The 23,596-nt window shown below is 42.0% G+C and overlaps 1 protein-coding gene across 4 annotated transcripts in view; it reads left to right on the top strand.

Annotated features, from left to right (window-relative positions):
• The window catches only part of TRPM3 (transient receptor potential cation channel subfamily M member 3), a 591,964-nt gene that overhangs the window by 453,219 nt on the left and 115,149 nt on the right, over positions 1-23,596 (top strand). For all 4 annotated transcript variants that reach the window (XM_066604176.1, XM_066604177.1, XM_066604178.1 and 1 more), the window contains exons 8-11: positions 7,617-7,740; positions 16,055-16,127; positions 19,750-19,850; positions 21,104-21,238. In XM_066604176.1, the coding sequence (XP_066460273.1) occupies positions 7,617-7,740; positions 16,055-16,127; positions 19,750-19,850; positions 21,104-21,238 (433 nt within the window). The remainder of the gene's footprint in view (positions 1-7,616; positions 7,741-16,054; positions 16,128-19,749; positions 19,851-21,103; positions 21,239-23,596) is intronic.

A 23,596-nucleotide genomic window follows, 5' to 3' on the forward strand; every position in this document is an offset into this window, starting at 1 on the left:
TTTCTACACCTTGGCTGGTGTCCATCTGGGGTAAATTCAGTTGATTGGACATCATTTTAAAAGACATAGCCCTGTCTATATAAAGTCTCACAGCTCACAATGCATATCAGAGCCAAAACCAAGCCATGATGAGAAAAAACTGCCTGCAGAGCTCTGAGTCAGGATTGTGTGGAGGCACAGATCCATTAAGAAGGCTACATAAATATTTCTGCGTCACTGAAAGTTCCCAAGAGCCCACTGGCCTCCATTATTCTTAATTATGAAGTCTGGAACAACCAGGACTCTTCCTAGAGCTGCCGACCCACCAAACTAAGTAATAGAGAGAGAAGAGCCTTGGTAAGAGAGGTGACCAAGAACCCAATGCTACGTTCACCCGCAGGGGATATTCACTTTGCATGAATGCACATAACCCCCAACTGGACAGTGAATATCTGGACATAAATAAACACAACTCACATATACAAAACAAATGATACTTTATTAAACAGGACAAGTATACAACATAAATGCATTGTCATACCAACAACAAGGAAACATCTGACCATGGTCTACACTAATGTTACCCAACTCCAGTCCTCAAGAACCCCAACAGGTCATGTTTTCAGGATTTCCCCAGTATTGCACAGGTGATGTAACTATTGTCAGTGCCTCAGACATTGCAACAGGTGTTCTTACTATAGGATATCCTGAAAACACGACCTGTGGGGTCCATGAGGACTGGAGTTTGAGAAACACTGGTCTACACCAAGAGGGGAAGCCGGCCTATAAACGGAGTAATCATTCTAATAAGGACGCCCCACGTCAGGAACCTAAAGCCAAACTGTCTCTCCTTAAATGATTGCAGGGAGCAGTAGCACAGATGACACATAGTGCAAACTCCAGCAAATAGAACAACAAACACAGGCAAACCCCAAAGATCAGGGAAGAGATGAAACAAGACATTGTTCAGACATGGGCATTCGCACACCTACAAATGGAGGGGAATTCAGGCGTCCTCACACCTAAGGATGGAAAAGGATTCAGACAGAAATGCATGATTGGTTGGCTGAGCAATCCACACAATCAGCAGCCAAATCAGCCACACCTGTAGAGATGTGCTCCTGGAAACCCATAATACTACAAGCCCAAGGAGCACAAACTATCACGACGTGACACCCAAATGGTCACCCTGGCTAAGCTCCAAAGATCCTGTGTGCAGATGGGAGAAACTTCCAGAAGGTCAACCATCGCTGAAGCCTCCACCAATCTGAGCTTCATGGCAGAGTGAGCAGAAAGAAGTGATCAACATCATGTTGTGGGGGAAAATTCAGCATCTGGGACAGTGAGACCGGTCAAGATTGATAGAAAGCTAAATGGAGCAAAGTACAGAGAAATTGTTAATGAAATCCTGATCCAGAGCACAATGGACCTCAGACTGAGGGCTCCTTCACACAGGTGATGCGATTTTCCTGCACATACGTCGCGTCTGCATCGCAGCCAAAAATCGCATGAGCAAGGGGCAGTCACAACCAAGTCGCGGATGCATCCAGAACCAAGTCACGCCGGAGGCCAGAATACCAACAGGCGGGGGGGAGAGAGTTTAGCTCTTCTAAACTCCCTGCCCCTCTCCGCCGCTTGCCAGCTGCCAGAAAAGGGAGGGGGCAGGACAGGGCGGGAGTTTAACACGCTAGCTCTAAACCCCCTCCCACCTCCCTTTTCTGGCATTTCCAATAGGCTCCCATAGGTGTCTATAGGACCGGCCACCGTATTCCGGCCAAAGATAGGTCCAGACCTATCTTTTCTGGTCCATCGTAAAAGCGGCTGGCCGGAATGCACACCATGTGCGCTATTTGTTACGCCCAGACGATTTTACACACCCAGAAATAACCCATCTGAGCAAATGCATTGGAATCCAATGCTTCAGATGGTCGCGATTTTCAGCCAGGGTTTAATTGTGGCAAAATCACCATGATAAAATGCCTGTGTGAATAAAGCCTGAGCAGAAGGTTCACCTTCCAACAAGACAATGACCCTAAACACACAGCCAAGACAACACAACAGTGACTTAGGTACAACTCTGTGAATGTCTTGAGTGGCCCGGCCAGAGTCCTGACTTGAACTCAATCAAACACTTCTGGAGAGACCTGAAAACGTCTATCCACAGACGGTCCCCATCCAACTTGACAGAGCTTGAGACGGTCTGCAAAGAAGAATGGCACAAAATCCCCAAATCCAGGTGTGCAAACCTTGTGGCCTCAGACCCAAGAAGACTGGAGGCTGTAATTGCTGCCCGATGTGCTTCACCTAAATACAGAGTACACGGTGTGAATACTTATGTCAATGCAAAATGTTTGTTTTTCAGTTTAAAAAATTTTTTAACATTCTGTTTTAACTTTTTGTCATTATGGGATATTGAGTGCAGAATGTTGGGGAGAAAATTTGATTTTGATTTTGACTTTGCAAATGTATTCTATATAAACACAATACTATGCAACAATTTTAGGCAGTTGTGGAAAAAGTGCTGCTAAGTAAAGGCCCATTTACATGCAAATCGTTCAAAAGATTTGTGTGAGTGTTTTGCATAAACTGCTAATGGCACTAAAGTCCATTAGCAGCTTATCACCTTCATTTGCATGTAAATACGCCTCCAGGACCTGTATGCTGAGAACAGCAGGTTGTCTGTTCAATGCATTTAGCCCATTTGTTCTGCCGTGAGGTTGTAAGCTGAATACAATGTAATCAGCGCTCCCATGGAAAATACAGCACCATGTCGTCTGTGTTATTTTTTCTCTGGCTGAACGATGGATTTTATGCTCAGTTAAAAATCATCATTCAGCCGAAGAGTGAAAGATGAGAGCATTTAAACGCAACGATTATTGCTCAAACGATGGCTTTTGAGCAAATTTTGAACAATAATCGTTGCATGTAAATGAGCCTTAGGAATGCTTTCAAAAATATAAATGTTAATAGTTTATTTTTGCCAATTAACAAAATGGAAAGTGAATGAACAAAAGAGAATGATAATACGGTAGTGATAATAATCAACATTTTCATATGTAGGTTAGAACACAGTCATTAACTTAAACAGCTGTGTATATAGTATACACAGAGATATCCCTGTTCTGATCAACTGCAGAAGAATCATATCATTACCCGTATACTCAAATACTTAAAGAGGTTTTCTGAGCCCAGCTGATTAGTTTTTGATGGCCTGCAGTGGTCTACAGCAAATTTCTGTGTTCTAACTTTTGAGGTGCCAGGTACAATGTGTGAATGAATTCACAGTCGCAGCACCTTATACAAACATACTATAGCTACCTGCCCCCCTTTATAAAGTCATAATCACAAAACTCCAGAATTCAATAGAATTGAATATTGCAGGCCCTGCATATGAAGTTCATGTACCCCCTAGTGCAGCCATATGCCCCCATATGAAATTCAGCTATTTCTTCCCATAAAGAGTGCAGACACATGTGCGCCCCTCCAGAGGTAATGCAGCCTTATGCCTCTATATAAAATCTAGTCACTTGTGCCCCAGAAGTGCAGTCATGTGCCACAGATACAGAGAGGATGGACACCAGTGGGCCACAAGTTGCCAATCACTGATCTAGAACAACTTAATAGTAAGACATTATCAATGAAGTTGACAACTTTTGCTACCAACTTCAAATAGTTTTCCCTAAATTGTCATGGCTATATGCCTATTAGTCTGTGCCAAAGCCAGGGCCTAACAGATTACCCATCAGTTTATTACCAATACGCAGCAATGCTTTGGTATACAGCAGTAGTCACCCAGCCAGTAGCTTGGGACCCGTTGTTGAGTGACTCACCATGAAAGTCTTGATCATATGTACTGGCAATTGACATTATTACAGACATTCCCCAACCACCAGACAGTGCCTATTCAGATGGCATAATACTAGTGCCAAGTTACACAGCAAGTGTTTGTAACCGCATACTTTTTTGAGTCTTATCATTTAGGCTAAGGGCTTATTCATATGGGTGTGGACTTCACTGTGTGTGGATGCGCTTGCTGGATGCGTTTTTGTTGCGTATGGGCGTTTTTTGGTTTTTTTTATGTCTGCCTGCCATCTATGTGCTAGCAGACAGCTAGATACAATGGCTGGTCAGGAGAAGTAGAAAATACATGACTTATGTATGAAGCCTATTTTTTTTTTCTAAGCTTTATGGCATGTGAAATCTGGGACACATCGAAGCCATGAAAAATGCAAAAGGCAGAATATTTTCTTTAGATAATACAGTTTTGAAATGCCTCCTACATTATTCATAAAATGATAGCTGAATATCAGAAAAAGAGTACAAATAACCTAGAACTTACCCCTTCGCACAGATGGATGTAACTGGATGTCCAGTCTGTAGATTCACTGCCACGAATGGACATACAGTTGCGTCTAGCGGATCATCATCAGTGGGTGCCAACATCTGTTACAATGGCTGGGATCAAAGATAACTTCGACCCAGCTGTTCAATCCATTAGATGACTTGGTTAATGGTGACCTCGGCTCCTAGGTGGTTATACAGATGGAAGGGGCAGCAATATGATCACAGAGTTGTCATGCCAGCTGGTGGGCTAACAGAAGCACCCAGGACTGTTATATCTATATGCCTACTAGACTGTTCCAAAGACACGTAGATTTTCTATCAGTTTATTACCGACAGGCAATAGTAATACTGTTGTATACTGAGAATTATACTGGGTAGTCCAAAGCTATTGAGACACCTCAATAAATGGAAAACGGTGGTTGGGAATACCATTCTGTGTGTGTGGCATATTGCTAAACGGAAGGGGACAAATTTGTGAGGGCTAGTGGCCAACATGATGGCCATTTTAAAAGTTGCCCTTTTGGAGCCAAGTTTATATTTTCTAATGGGAAGGGGTGCATGTGACATATGTGTCTGATACATATTTTTCAGACAAGCCCTTTAACTGTACGGTTTGTAGCAGCATTAGCTATACTGAGCGTTGGTGTGGGATATCATTGCATCCAAGGTCTGATACAGAAGAGCGGGATGAATCAAATTACCATTGGGTAGATACTGACTTCACACAAATGGGACCCATACAAGATCCAGTTGCTGCATCATCTCAGTGAAAACAATCCAGATCACCATGTTGAATTCGCGGAATGGATGTCACAGCAATTGCAAAGGGATCCACATTTCACAGAGACGGTACTGTTCAGTGATGAAGCACACAAAGCCTTCCGGCACAAGCCAACAGTGGACATATCCTTCCAAGATGGTTGGCACACAGAAAGTCATTCTGTAGTTGGGTGTGTGACTATGAAAACAGTGGGCCCATTTATCATTAACGGTAATCTTACTGCCGTCAAGTAACTGCAATTGTTACATGAGGAGGTTCTCCCATCACTGTGCAATGAAGATGGCATATTCCCGTTGTTCTTCTAGTTGGATGATGCCCCCCCCCCCCCCACAACACTATGAATGTGATGGTGATGTCCATGACTTTTTGGATCAGCAGTTTCTGGGAAAGTGGATTGGCACTGTGGCCCAGTGGAGTGGCTCCCGCGCTTGCTGTATCTTCCCCCTTGGACTCCTATCTGTGGGGTGATATCAAGTTGAGAATCCAGAGAGTGGCACACATACAACAGCGGACCTGGATGCCTGTGCATGTGTTTCTGCTGAGGTGTTGCTCTCATTGCATCATGAATAGGAGAAAAGGATAGCTTTGACAATTTGTTGTGAATCGTTGTGTTCCATGACACAGGGAAATTGTTAATAGGTTTGGCAGGAAATAAAGGTACATGGCAACAAAGCAGCAGATTTAGATTCCTAATCAAATTCTTCATCTGATAAATATGTCACATGCACCCCTTCCCATTTGAAAATATTGACTTGGTTCAAAGATGGCGACATTGAAAATGGCCACTATGTTGGACACCACAGCACTTAGTAATCAGAAGTCCATGTAATTCTAATTACTTTTTCTTACAACCATATTGCAAAAGATCAGAGAATCTGAAATTTCTTAAAGGAACAATCCAAGTAAAACTGATACACTGTGCCATGCCAGTTTCCAGGACATGAGAGGGAGGTGCATGACACAGGAATTAGAAAAACACGCACCTCCCCTCAGGAAGAACACTGTTTTCAGTTTGGCCTGGAGTATTTGTTTATTATTAGAGATGAGCGAGTATACTCGCTAAGGCACATTACTCGAGCGAGTAGTGCCTTAGCCGAGTATCCTCCCGCTCGTCTCCAAAGATTCGGGGGGTGGGGAGTGGCGGGGGAGAGCAGGGAGGAACGGAGGGGAGATCTCTCTCTCCCTCTCTCGCCCCCGCTCACCGCCGCAACTCACCTGTCACCCGCGCCAGCAGCCGAATCTTTAGAGACGAGCGGGAGGATACTCGGCTAAGACACTACTCACTCGAGCAGTTAGCCTTAGCGAGTATACTTGCTCATCTCTATTTATTATACATAATGAGATATTTCACCAATCATATTCACCAAAGGGTGCTTTCAGTGGGAGACAACACTCTTACTACAAGGTACTATACGATACATATTACGCTACACTCCTGTTTTTTAAATTAACTTTTTGGCCCTCAGATAATATTTTTATGTCAAATAACTTTATTGAGAACTTAGGCAAATCCTTACAAACTATGTAGCCAGAAGGTTCCCTACGCAGGTGGTATGTAATACAAATCTGAATATGAAGAGAACAGATAACATTCATACATAAGTAGGCGAGATGAGAATTTTTGGTCTTTGTTTTTTATAGTAAAGAAGAATTAAGATAAAAAAGTTAGACCTTGACGGCCCCCATTCCTAACATTCATTTTCTACTTATTTCTACTATGTAGTAAGTAATTGAGGCAATCCAGGTGACTACAAGAAAGCATACCAGGGTTGCCAAGTTTTAAGACATAGATCCATTTTATCTTCTCTCATAGTCAACATTTTTTTTATTTATCATCATTCTTGAGATCATAGCATAAATTGGACTAATTAGAAGAACGTGTGAAAGTCAATGTAGATTCTAGCAGCCATACCAGTATACTGTGAAAGTTTATGTTGTTGATTATTATTGAATCAAAGAGGTTTATCAGCCAGTAGACAAGTCAACAAAGAAAGGGGAAATGGTTTGCCAAAGACACTAGATATGAGGTTGGCCACCTGCCTCCAAAGAGTCCATGCCACCGGACATGTCCACCAAATATGACACATCATTCCCAGTAGATTACAGCCTCTAAAGTAGTTTGAGGGGTATTTGTGGAGTCCTTCTGAATTGTCGATGGGATTAAATAAGATCTATGTCTTTAATCTTTAATTATGGTTTGGCGAGAGTTACTTGATGGCTGCCTTTTGGTATAAAAGTACAGCAGTGTTACCAATGGGCTAAGGAGAGGGAAATATTTGGGTCTGATTCCATAGTATGAATGGGAGCTTAACTCCCGGTGGGGCTAGTTCATGTTAGCGTATAGGGGGGATATTACACCTGGTTGAGGAGTAGTTCACATGCATGCTCTCTGGAAGGCAGTAGGGATGGTCTCAGATAATATCTTAAAGTGCCAACAGCTATCCTGAGCATGAATTACTGGTATGAAAATAACATGTAAAGGTAATTTACATTGTTTTGTGTCTTTTTTCAGCCTTATTAATGAATCATTAAGGGACCAACTATTAGTTACTATCCAGAAGACCTTCACCTACACTCGAACCCAGGCACAGCACCTTTTTATGATTCTTATGGAATGTATGAAAAAAAAAGAGCTGGTATGTATCTGCTCATTTCATCCCTGTTTTTGCATCCCTTCTGCTATTGCCCAATTACTCCATTATGTCAAACTTCCTTCCGTAGGCTTGTATGTAAATACCTTTGTTTGCATTATTCCGATACATGCTATTAATTTATAATAATGAAAACATTTCTACATAGTTACATTTTTCCAATATAATTTTTCTGAAATTGGAGAAAAAAAGGCATTTGCCTAAAGCCATATATTAAAAGGGTTGTCTCACGAAAGCAAGTGGGTCTATACACTTCTGTATGGCCATATTAATGCACTTTGTAATATACATCGTGCATTAATTATGAGCCATACAGAAGTTATTAACTTACCTGCTCCGTTGCTAGCATCCCCGTCGCCATGGATCCGTCTAATTTCGCTTTCTTCTGCCGTTTTTAGACGCGCTTGCGCTGTGCGGTCTTCTGCCTGGTGAATGGGGCCGCTCGTGCCGGAGAGCTGGTCATCGTAGCTCCGCCCCGTCACGTGTGCCGATTCCAGCCAATCAGGAGGCTGGAATCGGCAATGGACCGCACAGAGCCCATGGTGCACCATGGGAAAGGACCCGCGGTGCATCGTGGGTGAAGATCCCGGCGGCCATCTTGGTAAAGGAAGAAGTAGGAAGAAGGAAGACGTCGCAGAGCGGGGATTCGGGTAAGTAATATGTTTGTTTTTTTTTAACACATCCATTGGGGTTGTCCTGCGCCGAACGGGGGGCCTATGGAAAAAAAAAAACCCTGTTTCGGCTCGAGACAACCCCTTTAAGTTCAATGTAATTGTTGTTTTTGGACATATCTCACTTTATGTACCATTATGAAGTTCTGCTGTCCACATGGGGGTATACTTTGTTACTGTGTACAGTAATATTATAATAATGAGAAAATCTCTAAATCTGTCCCAATTCAACAAAAACTGCCTGTTAATCTAACAAATTTTCTAACGGGATATAAACTCCAACCTTTCCATCAATCACTGTATTTGCATCCATCCCCCTAGTTGACTATTTTTCAACCTTTCTAAGCATAGAACCCTGTAACCAAAGACATTTCTACCCCAAAGTTAACATTTGATCACAATCATTAGTAAATGTACAGAGTTGGCAGAATGGTTCACTGCAATGTTGCCATTGGTTCAAATCCATGCATAAACCAATCACAAATAATGAATACAAAAGGCATAAAAAGCAACACAAGAGAAATATGACATCACTCAGTCAGTGGAAATTCGCAGTTTTCCCTAAATGTATACCTCCATACAATGGCTACTTAGCTCCCCAACATAGTGCTTAAAGGGGTTGTCCCGCGCCGAAACGGGTTTTTTTTTTTTTTAAACCCCCCCCCCCGTTCGGCGCGAGACAACCCCGCTGCAGGGGTTAAAAAAACAACCCGCACAGCGCTTACCTGAATCCCGGCGGTCCGGCGTCTTCATACTCACCTGCTGAAGATGGCCGCCGGGATCCTCTGTCTCCATGGACCGCAGGGCTTCTGTGCGGTCCATTGCCGATTCCAGCCTCCTGATTGGCTGGAATCGGCACGTGACGGGGCGGAGCTACACGGAGCTACACGGAGCCCCATTCAGAAAAGAAGAAGACCCGGACTGCGCAAGCGCGGCTAATTTGGCCATCGGAGGGCGAAAATTAGTCGGCACCATGGAGACGAGGACGCCAGCAACGGAGCAGGTAAGTATAAAACTTTTTATAACTTCTGTATGGCTCATAATTAATGCACAATGTACATTACAAAGTGCATTATTATGGCCATGCAGAAGTGTATAGACCCACTTGCTGCCTCGGGACAACCCCTTTAATTAAACAATTACCCCTTCCAAGCAATTAATTGAATAAAGCTGCCATTTAGTGTCCATTTAATACTGTATTCTGCTAGTACTAATGAAAAGGGTGCTTTCACAAGGGCAGAGTTATTCCACAGGATACAGCGCGGTTGCGTATTTTGTTGCATCTTTAATTGTGTAATGTGTTTCGTGGAGTTTCTTGCATATTTTAACTGTAGACTTTAGGGCTCCTACCCACTAGCTTTTTTTTCTCTCTTGCGCTGCGAGAGTGAGTGAAAACATTCACCTCGCAGCGCAAGAAAAACACTGTGATATCGACAGTGTTTTCAATGGGGCCAGCGGCAGCATCGCTAGCCCCATTGAAAACATAGGGAGAATATCGCGGACTTCTGCCACAGCTGTCACATGCGGGGACCAGCATGCTATCCCATTGCTTTCAATAGGGTCGGCGCTGCTGCCGGCCCCATTGAAAGCAGTGGTTTGTGGCAACCCCCGCAGTATGATTTTCGGGGAAGGGCTTGAAATATAAGCCTTTCCCTGAAAATCATCCTTAGCTGGTTCAAAAAACAAAACAAAATTTACTTACTTCTTGGCCGCTCAAACGCGTCCTCCGGCTGGCTCACCTGCACTGCTATCCAGCACTTTCAGCAGGCAGGGATTTAAAAATCCCCGACTCCTGAAAGGGCTGTGCTAATTGGCAGAGCGCTTAGCCAATTACAGCCAGCGCTTAGCTATTCATGAATGTGCGATTTTGTGTTTCCCATGTATTGCTATGGAGCTTCTTTTTATCGCATAGCAATGCTACAAACGCGTGTTGTGATGCAATGCAATTTTAACATCACAAGTCTCCTTGACTTTTGCAATAAAAAATTGCGCAATTTTATCGCGGACAGCCGCGATGCGAGATTATTCATCAAAAAAAACATTGCTGATGCTCACAAATTACAGTGAATAAACATGCGATTTTGCCGCGATTTTCTTGTTGCAAAATTGTGATTGCCCATGGGAAATTAACCTCACCCCCATATAATTTTGCCAGCGGAAATTCCGTGATGGTTATTATGCTGTAAATCCGCAATGGTCAAATGTGCACCTAAATAGTGCATTTTTGGCCGCATTTTTAAATTTAATTAATGAATCCTGCAGCATAAATAGACATGCTGGGGATTTAAAATCCACAGCATTTTTCAAACACATTGTGGATTAATTGTGGAAAATGTTGGCACCATGTGAAAACGATTTCTGAAATCTCCTTCATATGGCTTGTACTGTAAATGTTGCAAAATTTCAGCATTAAGACGGCTATGGAAATTCCGCAGCGTTTATGACCAGTGTGAGGGTGGTCTAATAGTCACAAAATATTTGTATCTTTTACTTACATTTTAGTGAAATGATTCTCATTATTGTACATATCAGACAAATCTGTTTGCCTGATATTCTCAAAACCCAAGAGTTCTATTGGAGACCTTTCACATGTGCAGAATGTTTCTGCAAAACGCACCTGAGGGCGAGCACCCACTGGCGTTTTTTTACCTGCGTTTTGCGTTTTGCGTTTTTCCTGCACAGGCATAGAGATAACATGTGTTCCTGTCCACTGGCGTTTTTTTTGCGTTGCGTTTGCGTTTTTAACATAGGAACTGTCAGTTGCATATGTGTTCCTATTTTTCTCCTAATGCACCCATGAATGTCAATGGAAATTAACGCAAAACGCGCGGAAAAACGCGAGAAACGCGGCGAAAACGCTGCGTTTTTTCCCCGCGGAGAACGCAAACGCCAGTGGGTGCTCGCCCTAAGGGCGCATTCAGACGGCCGTATATCGGATGGGTTTTTATTCCCAGCTGATATACGGCATCCCTCTCTGCAGGGGGAGGAGGCTGGAAGAGCCGGGAGCAGTGCACTGAGCTCCCGCCTCCTCTCCACCCCCTCTCCGCCCCTCACCACTATTTGCAATGGGAGGGGGTGGAATGGGTGGAGCTAAGTTCCATGGCAGAGCTCTGCCCCCGCCCCGACCCCTCCCATTGAAAATAGTGCCGAGGGGTGGAGAGGGGGTGGATAGGGGGCGGGAGCTCGGTGCATTGCTCCCGGCTCTTCCAGCTATGCCCCCCTGCAGACAAGGACACCGTATATAGGCTGGGCATGAAAACTTGGCTGATATACGGTCATCTGAATGCGCCCTACAGACGCAGAAGATTCTGCACCAAAATCCACATGTATATCTGAAGGTTATGGAGTAGAACTCTGCAGCAACAGATTAAGCTATGTCTTTAGGTGCGTCTTGCAGAAATATTCTGTGCATGTGAAAGGTCCCTTGCTCTATTTTCCCCATTCTATTAAAAATTGTAACAGTGGAACTACAACAAGTAGTTTGCAAAATGGTGAACGATGTTTGTTTACACCTATATAACTGCCTACTTGCATTGTTCTTGACAGTAAGTTGCTAAAAATTTTTGGTTGCCTCTGTTCCCATTTTCAAATCCTTTATTCTATGCCTTCTACTACTGTTGGGGGCATCCCACTGGGGTAGCGGTTCACAATGCAGAAAATTTCCCAGAGTGGAAAGGGCTACCTCCAAAATGACAAGCAATAGGGTACCTGAGGTGCGTTGAATGATGGCCCCCTGCCTTTGAGGAACACTGAACTAGTGTCCAAGTCGGAGGCCCCGACACACGAACCACCCACATGTCAAAACACAATGTGTCCGCTCACATCAGTGGCTTCTGCTACACACCAAGGGACTCAGACCACTTTCCAGTTCCTGTGCTCCCCGTCACCTGCTCTCTCCCACCATCACAGCATCCACAGTATACAGTACAAGACGGCGCTATAAACCTTGACTATTAGATGACAGCAAAATCGCATAAATAAAAGAACCACATATAAACATTATTAACAACATATGGGTCATACTTCCCATAAATTAACAGTAGTCAATGCCCATCATTACTGTGCAACACCGAAGCACTGCCCCTCTATACTTCAGTGAAAATAGAAAAGATTTGAGACAATGTCTAGCAAGGTCTCAGAGCGTCATTGATTAATGACCCAGTCTCAGAATCCAATAACAGGATTCATTTTTATATTATGCCATAACCTTGTAACAAGGTATTGTTCGGGAGAGGTGAATCACAGAATCCTTCTGTCAGGCATATAGAATGTGCTAGTTTTGCTAAGTAATTTAACTTAAAATATTTATTGTGCTCAATGTGTTTGCATATTAGTTACAGAATGATAGATAGATAAATAGATAGATATGAGATAGATAGATATGAGATAAATAGATAGAAAGATATGAGACAGATAGATAGATATGAAACAGATAGACATGGGATAGAGAGATAGATAGATAGATAGATAGATAGATAGATAGATAGATAGATAGATAGATAGATAGATATGAGATAGATAGATAGATAGATAGATAGATAGATAGATATGAGATAGATAGATAGATATGAGATAGAAAGATATGAGATAGATAGATATGGGATAGATAGATAGATAGATAGATAGATAGATAGATAGATAGATAGATAGATAGATAGATAGATAGATATGAGATAGATAGATAGATATGAGATAGATAGATAGATATGAGATAGATAGATAGATAGATAGATAGATAGATAGATAGATAGATAGATAGATAGATATGAGAGAGATAGATAGATAGATAGATATGATTAGATCAATAAAATTAGATAGATAGATATAAGATAGATAGATAGATAGATATGGGAGATAGATATAAATATATATTTGTCAGTGTCATATTTTCTGCTGTCAATTTCAACTCCTCCAGAATTATTTCTTCACCTCATGAATAAATATGAATGGAAATACTCTGCTGCCATATATAACGATGCGTCTGACTCGTTGCCTAAATAGAAGTTTCTGCTTATTTATTAATAAACTGTACAGTATGAATTTACATGCCATAAATACTGTCCTGCTGGAATACATTCATACCGTAAGGAACTTGTCATGTACAATCTTCATTAATGTACGTATTCTTCATAGTAAACAAGTTGTAAATCATTATTCATGTTTTCATTGTAAATTACTTTTGTAATGTTAATAAATTCACATTATTTGGCAGTTTCTGCACATTTATGGCCTGACTAGTCAAATATTAACACTTGTGTTTTCTATGTCCACAAGAGTTGCTTGAAACTTCTAAAGGCTTGTGCTCAATGGCGCATTAAAGTATATTCACACGTGGGTGGTTTGTTACAAACATTTCTACAACTGTTCCATAATTGGAATTGGAATGGTAAAAGTCTGTGTATTTGTTCCGGAAACAATCCTTAGATATACGGAGCAGATTTTCAATTGAATAAAGTTCCATGTGCGAACATAACTTTACTTCTCCGTACGACCTCTAAGTTGTTCAGAGATGTATGGACTGCTACATCCAAGGATGTCAACCTGGGACAGTCCTTCACAGGGCGATAGCGGCGCAACAGGTTGTAGCAAAATGGGAGTGGCTTATTTTGAAGGTGTGGCTTATATAAACTGGTGTGGCTGAACATATTTAGTCACTGACCGAGGGGTAGTTTCAAGCAGCTCCTCTAGACATAGAAAACATAAGTGTTAATATTGTACTAGTCAAATAATAAATGTGCAGAAACTCTAAAATATGAATTTATTAACATCACAGTAGTAATTTACAATAAAAATATGAATAATGATTTACAACTTGTTTACTATGAAAAATCCAGTTTTAAGTGGATAGGATACCCCCTATCCACCAAGGAGGCCTCTGTGACCACTGGTCGCCCACGTGTTATATGTTAGGGCTAGTGTCCCTAAACTGTCCCCAGGACATTATGGGAGGCTGAGGGCTGCAGGGATGTTCTTTGTGCAGGAATAGTCATCAGAAATCCTCTGCAAATGTTATAAAACGTAAATATAACCAGAATTTATCTATTGTTTGCCCTGGTGATCCAGCTCTAATGCTTGGGCAGTCCTACTAGTCTTGTTTATAAGTAGCAACATGTGCCTACTGCAGCCAATCAGTTGCCACAATAGTCATGTAATATACTACTTGGCATCACTGCTCAGTGATAGGGACTATAATGCCAGGAGTATGGCATGTGACCATTTGCAGCCACTCATTGGGTACAGCAGTCATGAGCCGTACAAACTTTGAAGGCTGCCTACTTGTAAACATAGACTAGCGGGGAACAAAGGCACAATCAGTGCTGCATCAGCAAGGGAAACTGGAGGTAAGTAGTGGTTCTTTTTAAGTTTTATAACATTTACATTTTTAGGAGTTTTTAGATTTTTTTTAATTTTGCAGATAACCCCTTTAACATCAGACATACAGTAACATATTAGAGGGGCTAAGACTTTTGAGCCAACAAATTATGGGAAATAGGCCTCAAACCCTTTGAAGTCTCTACAGTCTGGCCCTGGAGTGTGTAGCACAGAGCTTGTAGCCTCTCCCACTCCAACTCAACATCTTTCCAGCACCACTCAGGACCAAACTGTCTCTTCTGAACTGCCCTCTACATGGGGCTCTGTTTCAACCCCTGGTCTCTGACAGGTTATAGCCTGTTGAGTAGACTCATCATTGGCTCCACCACTTAACTCCTGTTGCAGTGGCTGGAGATTGGTGAGCTGTTGAGGGGGCCCAAAAACCAAGTCCCTCCCAGGATGGAAGAGCTGACATTCCCGTAATGGCTGCCATATTGAATGCCTCTGCTTCCAAATTCATTAATTCATACAGGCTGGAATCACACACGCAGTTTTTGTGGCTGTTTTTAATGAATTTTTTGAGCCATATACATGGGTATGAAATATTTCCTTGCGTTGTCTTCGTGAATGTAACCACGTTGCAATTCTCTAAAATGCAGCATATTTCTTATAGCTGGTGACAGATCTATTATTGTATGTGGCCTGTACATGCGTGTCACTTTGAGTTAGATGTATGAAGAAAAGCCTTGAAGCAACTGATTTTGGCACAAAATTCTGTCCTGAGACTGGAGGAGGCAGGGATATATTACCTGCTGTTGTTTTTCTTTACCTGGCCTCCTACTCACCAATTCTGTGTCCCGTTTTTGATAATACAAGATGGCTGACACAATCTTCAGACTACCTAATCTCCACGGTGCATTGGTAGTGTTAAACTACTAATGCACTAAACCTGCTCCCATTGGCCAGAGCTCATGTGATCAACCCTGGCCAACCAGAAAGCAGTGCAAAGTGTGCATTACATAGTTAAAAAACTGCTGCAGCCATATTGAACTACCGAAAATTGGACCTTGAAGCAGTAGATTGGAGGGGCAGCAGAGAAAAAAATAACTGGAGGTAATATATCCTCCTGCCCCCTCCCGTTCCAGGACAGAATGTTCTTCCAAAATTGGAGGGTCACTTTAAACATCATGAAACGTAGCAATATAATTGTAAGATTCTGCAATATGGTTTTATATATTAGCACATACAAGAATCAGTCTAATCATTTATCGGACCTCTGGAGCAATCATACAACCCTTTATTTCCTTATTTTACAGATCACAGTGTTCAGAATGGGATCAGAAGGTCATCAAGACATTGATTTAGCAATCTTGACAGCTCTACTAAAAGGTGATTATAGGACATCAATATAAATGTGGAAAGAAATGTCTACAATGTCCTCACAGATAGAGATATAATAGACACATTTATATGTATTATCTTAATGCATTTATTGCTGTCATGACATTATTTAAAGCAGTGATCTGTATCCTACGGCTTTCCATCTGCTATAAAATTACGAATCACAGGATGCCATGACGGTCAATAATGATAACAAAGCGCATGGCTGAAAAGATAACACCGACATTCTAGAAGATATTGCTGCTACAATACATATATAATATATATTACCGTGCTTCCCCGAAAATAATATCTACCCCTAAAATAAGCCCTACCCTGAATTTTGACTATTTTCGAGGAGGCTTGAAATATAAGCCTTACCCCGAAAATAAGCCGTAGCTAGACTACATTGAAAAAAATTAATACATCACCTAGCAGTTGCAGTCCGGGTCCTTCTCGCTGGTCTTCAAGGTTCCATAGCTCCGCCGAGCGTCCTGCCCTCCTCGGCCGCCGACAGAACATCACTTGCTGGTCGCTCGGTTCATAAATTCCGCCTCCAGGAAGCGATGAACCAATGCGACGGCTGTGATTGGCAGAGGGCAGCACTCGCTGAACCAATCAGAGCCACCACTTCCTGGAGGTGGGATTTATGAACCCGGCGACTAGCAAGTGATTTTCTGTCCGCGGCTAAGGAGTGCAGGATGCTCGGCGCAGCTATGGAACCTGGCAGACCAGTGCGTGGGCTTGGACCACGGCTGCTGGGTAAGTAAAGTAAGCCATTTCCAGAAAATAAGGGTCTTATTTTTGGGGAAACACTGTATATATTCAGTATACTAAATCTTACTCAAAAACAATGGTAATAATTAAACAATGGTAATGATTATTATATTATTAATAATAGGTTTTTAAACAGCTTTGCCAAAAAAGGAATCTTTATAGGATGTCTATCGAGTTCTGGATTATCTTCCCTTAATTGATAATTACAGTATACAACCACTTTCATAGTAATCATTGAACAAGCAGTTGCCATCCAATCCCCATCTGTGATGAGTATTTCGCATTGTGTTCTATGTCCCCAAACAAGCAGAAAATGTCTTTCTGTTACCATATTTTATGTGTGATGCGATATAGTTTTTGATGTTTCCACTTACCCTTCAAAACGTGACACTTCTGGATGCATAGCGGCGTAAGTCTGTAATAACAGATGGATTTGAGCTCCCAGTCATGACAGCTTGACTGTAATAAAGCAAGAAAACTGCTAGCAATCAGTACAAGATCTGCCGCACTTGAAATAGATATGATAATCATGGGCCATGAATGATTACAAAGGGAACCCAGGAAATCCCCTGGCAATAATACACACCAATGTCTACACAATCCCAAATGTTGCAAGCAATTCATCAGATTCTAAACTAGTTTCAATATTTTCATCTCAAACAATACAAAAAAAACACATTGGAGCCTCTGGATACAAGTGTTGGTGCACAGAGGGCAACATAATATCCACCACTTATAAATGTATTGATTTAGCTTTTTTCTTTCCTTTTTTTTTTTTACATTTGGGCAAATTTTTTTATATTTATGCCCAAAAATTGTTTTTGTTTATAAAGGAGGCCAATTGAACTTGACTGTCCTTGACTAATATTTGAAGGTACTGGCAATAACCATCACCATAAACTTTATGATCTGGAGACTAAAGTCGAAGCACAAGTTAATTTATACAACAAATGCAAATAAAATTTGTGTAGCACTGCTATCATAGCAACTGGCCCATAGCCAGAAATGGCCGAAAAAGGCTTCATACGCACGACTGTCTTACAAATTCATGTTGTTGTGATCTGTAATATGGTGGCCATGGAAATCTAAAGGCACATACCATATATACTCTAGTATTAGCCGACCCGAGTATAAACCGAGTCAATACGTTTTACCACAAAAAACTGGTAAAACTTATTGACTCGAGTATATACTAGGTAAATAAAAAATGCAATACTCACCTCCCAGGCGGCGTCTGTGTCCCCAGCATGATGGTCTCCCCGTCGATGTGGCAAGAGCTTGAGACTTTTCCCCTCTGTCATCTCCTTGCTTGGCTTTGAATTTCCCCACCATCAGCACTGTGTAAGTAAGCGCTGTGATTGGATCGAGCGTCAGCCAATCACATCCGGCCCTCGATAAACCAATCACAGCCATTCAGTGATGTGATCCACTGAATGGCTGTGGATCATCGAGCGCCGGCTGTGCTTGGCTGACGCTCGATCCAATCACCGCGCTTACCTACACAGTGCTGACGGCGGGGGAATTCAAAGCTGAGCAGGGAGATGATAGTCGGAAGAATTCTCAAGCAGCTTGGCGCACCGCCGGGAGGACCATCATGGCGGGGATACAGACGCAGGCTGGGAGGGGTGTATTACGGTTTTTTTGTTGTTATTTTTTTTTACCTCACTTGAGTATAAGCCGAGGGGGGCTTTTTCAGCATTAGAAAATGTGCTGAAAAACAAGGCTTATACTCGAGTATATATGGTAAATTATCTCCTGATGATACGATTAAAAAAATGAAAGCATGTTCCATCATATGCCGTAATATGAAAATTACATATGAAGAAATTCTCAAAAGAAATGGGAATTCACTTATTAAAAATAATGTATTTATTTGTACAATTTGAAGCCTCAGTCTCCTTCAGAGTCCTCTCCATTTAAGGCAATACATTTGTTCAAACGTTCTATCCACTGCTCAAAGCATTTTTTAAACTCGTTATTGATGTTCGTTTAGTTGTTGTGCTGTTTTTTGTTTCACCTCTTCGACATCTGCAAAATCATTTCCTTTGAGGTTTCTTGTAACCCAATGAAGAAAAACTTTAAAAAAAAACACGAACAGAGCGAGATCGGGTGAATACAGAGTGTCATGCTGAGTGGACAGATGCATTGTCATGATGGAAGAACCAGTCACCTGTTTGTCGTGACGCAACCTTTTCAAAACTTTCAAATAACAACTTTGGTTAATTGTTTGACCCTGTGTTATAAATTCTCAGTGCACTGTCCGCCTTTCAGCAAACATTGTTGTCACCTTTGATTTCACTTGTTGTATGAATCAGCCATCAGGCAAAAAACTGAACAACTTCTTGAAAAAAAATCACTGGAGCTGAACGCAACCTTCTCCAACAATGTCGGCTGGCATTCTGCCTCAGAAGGGTTCAGCCGACATTAACCTAGCAAGCAAAGCCTTTACTAGTAACATCCCACCCACCAGAAGACCCTGTTTTTCTCTTTTTTTCCTCGCAGCATGTTCTGAGAGGCATTCTTTTGGCACTCCCTCGGAACACCTCGGCAATTGTTTTCAATGGGACCTTAAAAGACATTGCATGGCAGTCACATGTTGTGTCATGTGCATGCGAGTATGATGCAATGTTTCCCATTGAACTTGATGAGATTCTCTGACGGGCGTGAAACGTGCGCATTGTCAAGCGATGATATAACTGATTATTATTATCATCATCAATGTTAATATTTGAAAGGTTGAAATGGAGGAATTTTATATATGTGCTATTGTAGTATAGACATGGTATAAATGATGATTGCTACATTGTATCCATACTGCTTGACTTAAAATTGCTATTTTCTGTCTGATAATCAGGTGCCAATGCTTCTGCTCCGGACCAGCTGAGCCTCGCATTAGCCTGGAATAGAGTGGATATTGCTCGCAGCCAGATCTTTATTTATGGACAACAGTGGCCGGTACATTTTTAGATGTTTATGATTCACTCCTGTTGTGCTGCTAAACAGATTTCATTTTGACAGATTTTAGGCGTCTTTCACACAGATGTATTTTGGTCAGTATTTGCGAGCAAAAATGAAGATGTTATCCCATTTCCCTTATTTGCATATTACCCAGAGGAGCATGAATGGCCTTTTGAGTCTCCTCACCGTCTAGGTGTCTAGCGCCGACCCCATTGAGAACATATAGAAGACAAATCATTCTTCTCTGCCACAGCTGTAACAGCTGTGGCAGAGAAGAACGATGTTTGCCCATTGAATTCAATGGACCGGCAATACAGCCGGCTCCATTGAAAGCAATGGGCTGCCGTCATGCGCGGGATGAATTGTCGGGAAGGGCTTAAATATATAAGCCCTTCCCTGCAATTCATCCAGAAAAGTGTTAAAATAAAAAATATATATATACACTCACCTGCTCCCGGCAGCCGGAGTTCCGTGCGGCCGGCCTGCAGTGGGTGTGAAGGGGGTGTGAGTCAGACCTGCCTCTGATTGGCTCAGCGCTGAGCCAATCAGGGGTCAGGTCTGACTCACACCCCCTTCACACCCACTGCAGGCCGGCCGCGCGGAACTCCGGCTGCCGGGAGAAGGTCAGTATATATATATTTTTTATTTTAACACTTTTCTGGATGAATTGCAGGGAAGGGTTTATATATTTAAGCCCTTCCCGACAATTCATCCCACACTCGCCGGCAGCGCATTGCTTTCAATGGAGCCAGCTGTATTGCCGGCTCCATTGAATGCAATGCGCTGGACAGCTCTGGTCCGTTTCTAATGAAACTCGGCTAGGAGCAGATTTTCGGGCACCGGTCACGCGATTTGCGGATGCGCATCCGTCATGCGATCCGCAAATCGCGCGAAAAAAATGCCCGTCTGACTAAGGCCTTAATAAGAGATGCACTACAGACTTCCTATGGTCAGTGTGATATAAAAGCAATTTCCTAATATTCGGTAACGTTTCTAGCTCTTATAACTTTGGTGAAGATTCCAGTTCCAAAGGTACTATTTCACAACCTTAGGTCAAAAATATCTCACAATGCAAAAGTTCCACCCTCATACAGCATAATGGCATGTATATTGTTTTCAGACAAGCATTTCGATATGAGATACGTATTGAAACATTCTTTTAACTGAGAGAAATCTTTATGTTAATTGCTATCCTAATGAAATTATGAATTAAATCCAATTTTCCTTTCTATTGATTTTGTATCCATTAGGTTGGGTCTTTGGAACAAGCAATGCTAGATGCCTTGGTGCTAGACAGGGTAGACTTTGTGAAATTACTTATAGAAAATGGAGTCAGCATGCACCGATTCCTCACACTTTCCAGGCTAGAGGAACTTTACAATACGGTAAGGAGCAAAGCCTTCAATAACTAACTTCATTGTACGGCTTCTAGTGTCTTGAATTAGTAAGTACATTATAGTAACCATGATTAGAACAGAAAATTATCTCAGCTTTTTATATACAGTAACTAACAAAGTTGTAAGTTTAGAACATAGACAGTATAAAAGAAGAAAAGAGAACTATAAGAAATGTATCTATGTGAATTAGAAGACCCATCAGTACATTTCCCTGAATAGTTACCAGCTGGCAGCCAAAACTGTAATGACTCCAGCTGAACTGGACACTAAACAGCAGAACTAGACCACACATTTATCCATCGCCTTTCCTGGGTACTAACTGTATCTGCAAGTATTCAGATAATCCCAGGACTTACAGTGGAGCCGAATAGCATAGCAACCAAATGTCACAAGAAATATAAATATAAAGCATATATCAACACAGTGAAAACAAAAATGTAACTAGTAACTCACCATTCGATGAGCCAAGTATTATGGTAACCAGATGATGAGGACCTTGATAATAAAACTTGCAGTGGAGACTGGAACAGATAGTAAGGAACCAAAATAACCAGAGAAATGCTGATCCTAAAACTGCCTCTCCCTATGTCTCTTCCTAATCTCCCCCTGACACTGCACCTCAACACCAGACCCTACTGTTTTTAAACAGACCTAAGTTGTTCCTATGGATGATCCTGTCTAAAACACTATCTCTGAGAACAGGTCAGCAACACTCAGGCAAGAGACTAAAGAAGCGAATGCTGGAATGACCCAATGCGGATGGAAACAAACAAGGAAGGATTTGACAAACCATAAACTGGTAAACACAGACTAGACCAGAAATCTAAGGAAAAGGAACACTGAGGGAACAGACTTGACAAGACTGGAGTAGAGCTAGGTACTAGCAAACAGAGGAAGTAATACTTGATAGAACCCATTGTCACAGCTATCAACCTCACCACACTGCAGAAACGAAAACCATATAAAAAGATTCTAACCAATCACACACTGATTAGCAGTGGAGCTAAGATGGGAACAAGGAACAGGACCAGGGATACCAGACATGGACTGTGGAACAGAACCAGGGAGACCAGGAATGTATCAGGAGCTTGAACCCGGAGCATGTAGATCAGGGGCATGGCCAGGAACTGAAACCAGGAGCATAGCCATCAGGTGCACAGCCCTTGAAATCTGGAACTGTCCAGCTGGATACGGAACAACTGGGGTTAACAGATGTGCATTAGCAATCTGCTCAGAATGCAATTCCCTGAGTATTAATGTGTGACTGTCATTGATTTTCCTCTGCATGGTGCTCTCTGTCTAAGGCTACCTTCACACGGGTGAGCGCTGTATCATGTTTGTCAACTTGCATTTAACCCGTTGATGCAAGGTGTTTTTAATGCAAAATGCCTCACATCCCTTCTGTGAAATTCCGATCCTCCAGCACTTGTTTTAAGCGTATCTGATTATCAGCAAGTGTTTCCCATTGATTTCAATGAGTAACATCCCATCACACTGGCATTCACATCGCACTGGTATGCATATCACACGGCATGCAATGTGTTTGACTGTCCCGTTGAAAACAATGGACAATGTGTTCTGAGGGATACGAAAAAGTAGGACATGCAATCATTTTTTTACCGTGCAGCATCGCTGAGAGGGAAAACATCGCTCATGTGTATGACTCCATTCGAAAGAATGGAGTTCATATTCACATGAGTTCTGTGCATCTCGCAACTTGTGTGAATGTAGCCTTATCCATACAGCTCCTCTGCATATCATCGCCCCTTTCGGCAGCACTCACACAGTCCCTACACTATCTCTCTGGTAGTGCGGTTCCAAAACTTTTTAGAGTTCTAACTTCATCTCACTGGAAACTTCCCAGGGAGCATGCTCAGTTCTGTTTGCAGTGGCCATCATGGTGGTCCATTGTGAAGCCCAGTACACCTTTTAGGGTAGTCCCTTACACACACATAGGATATGTGACTCAGAGGCCATAATTGAAACCATAACTGAGCCAAACAGCTGGGAGTTGCAAGCCACATGTGACTCCAGAGCCACTGGTTGGGGACCAGTGGGGAGGGACAATGATCAGAAAAATCAAGTTTTATACCAATATATCAAGGATTATCAGCATTCTTGTCTTCTAAAGAAGAATTGAAGAGTAAGTCAATAGAATGGCAGGGGATTTCTTGTACAGCAATTTGTAAAGTCCTGTGAAGTCTCTAGATGCCAGCAACCACTACACCACATCCAGAGTTGCTTTTAGCTACAAAGAAATTACCTTTGCAATCAAGAGGAACAACAAAGAAATACTAATCACTTCTTATCCTCTGAAGTTTCCTCCTAATAAATTATTCACTTTCA

This window comes from Eleutherodactylus coqui, chromosome 5 (genome assembly GCF_035609145.1).
Source record: "Eleutherodactylus coqui strain aEleCoq1 chromosome 5, aEleCoq1.hap1, whole genome shotgun sequence".
NCBI classification, from domain to species: Eukaryota; Metazoa; Chordata; class Amphibia; order Anura; family Eleutherodactylidae; genus Eleutherodactylus; species Eleutherodactylus coqui.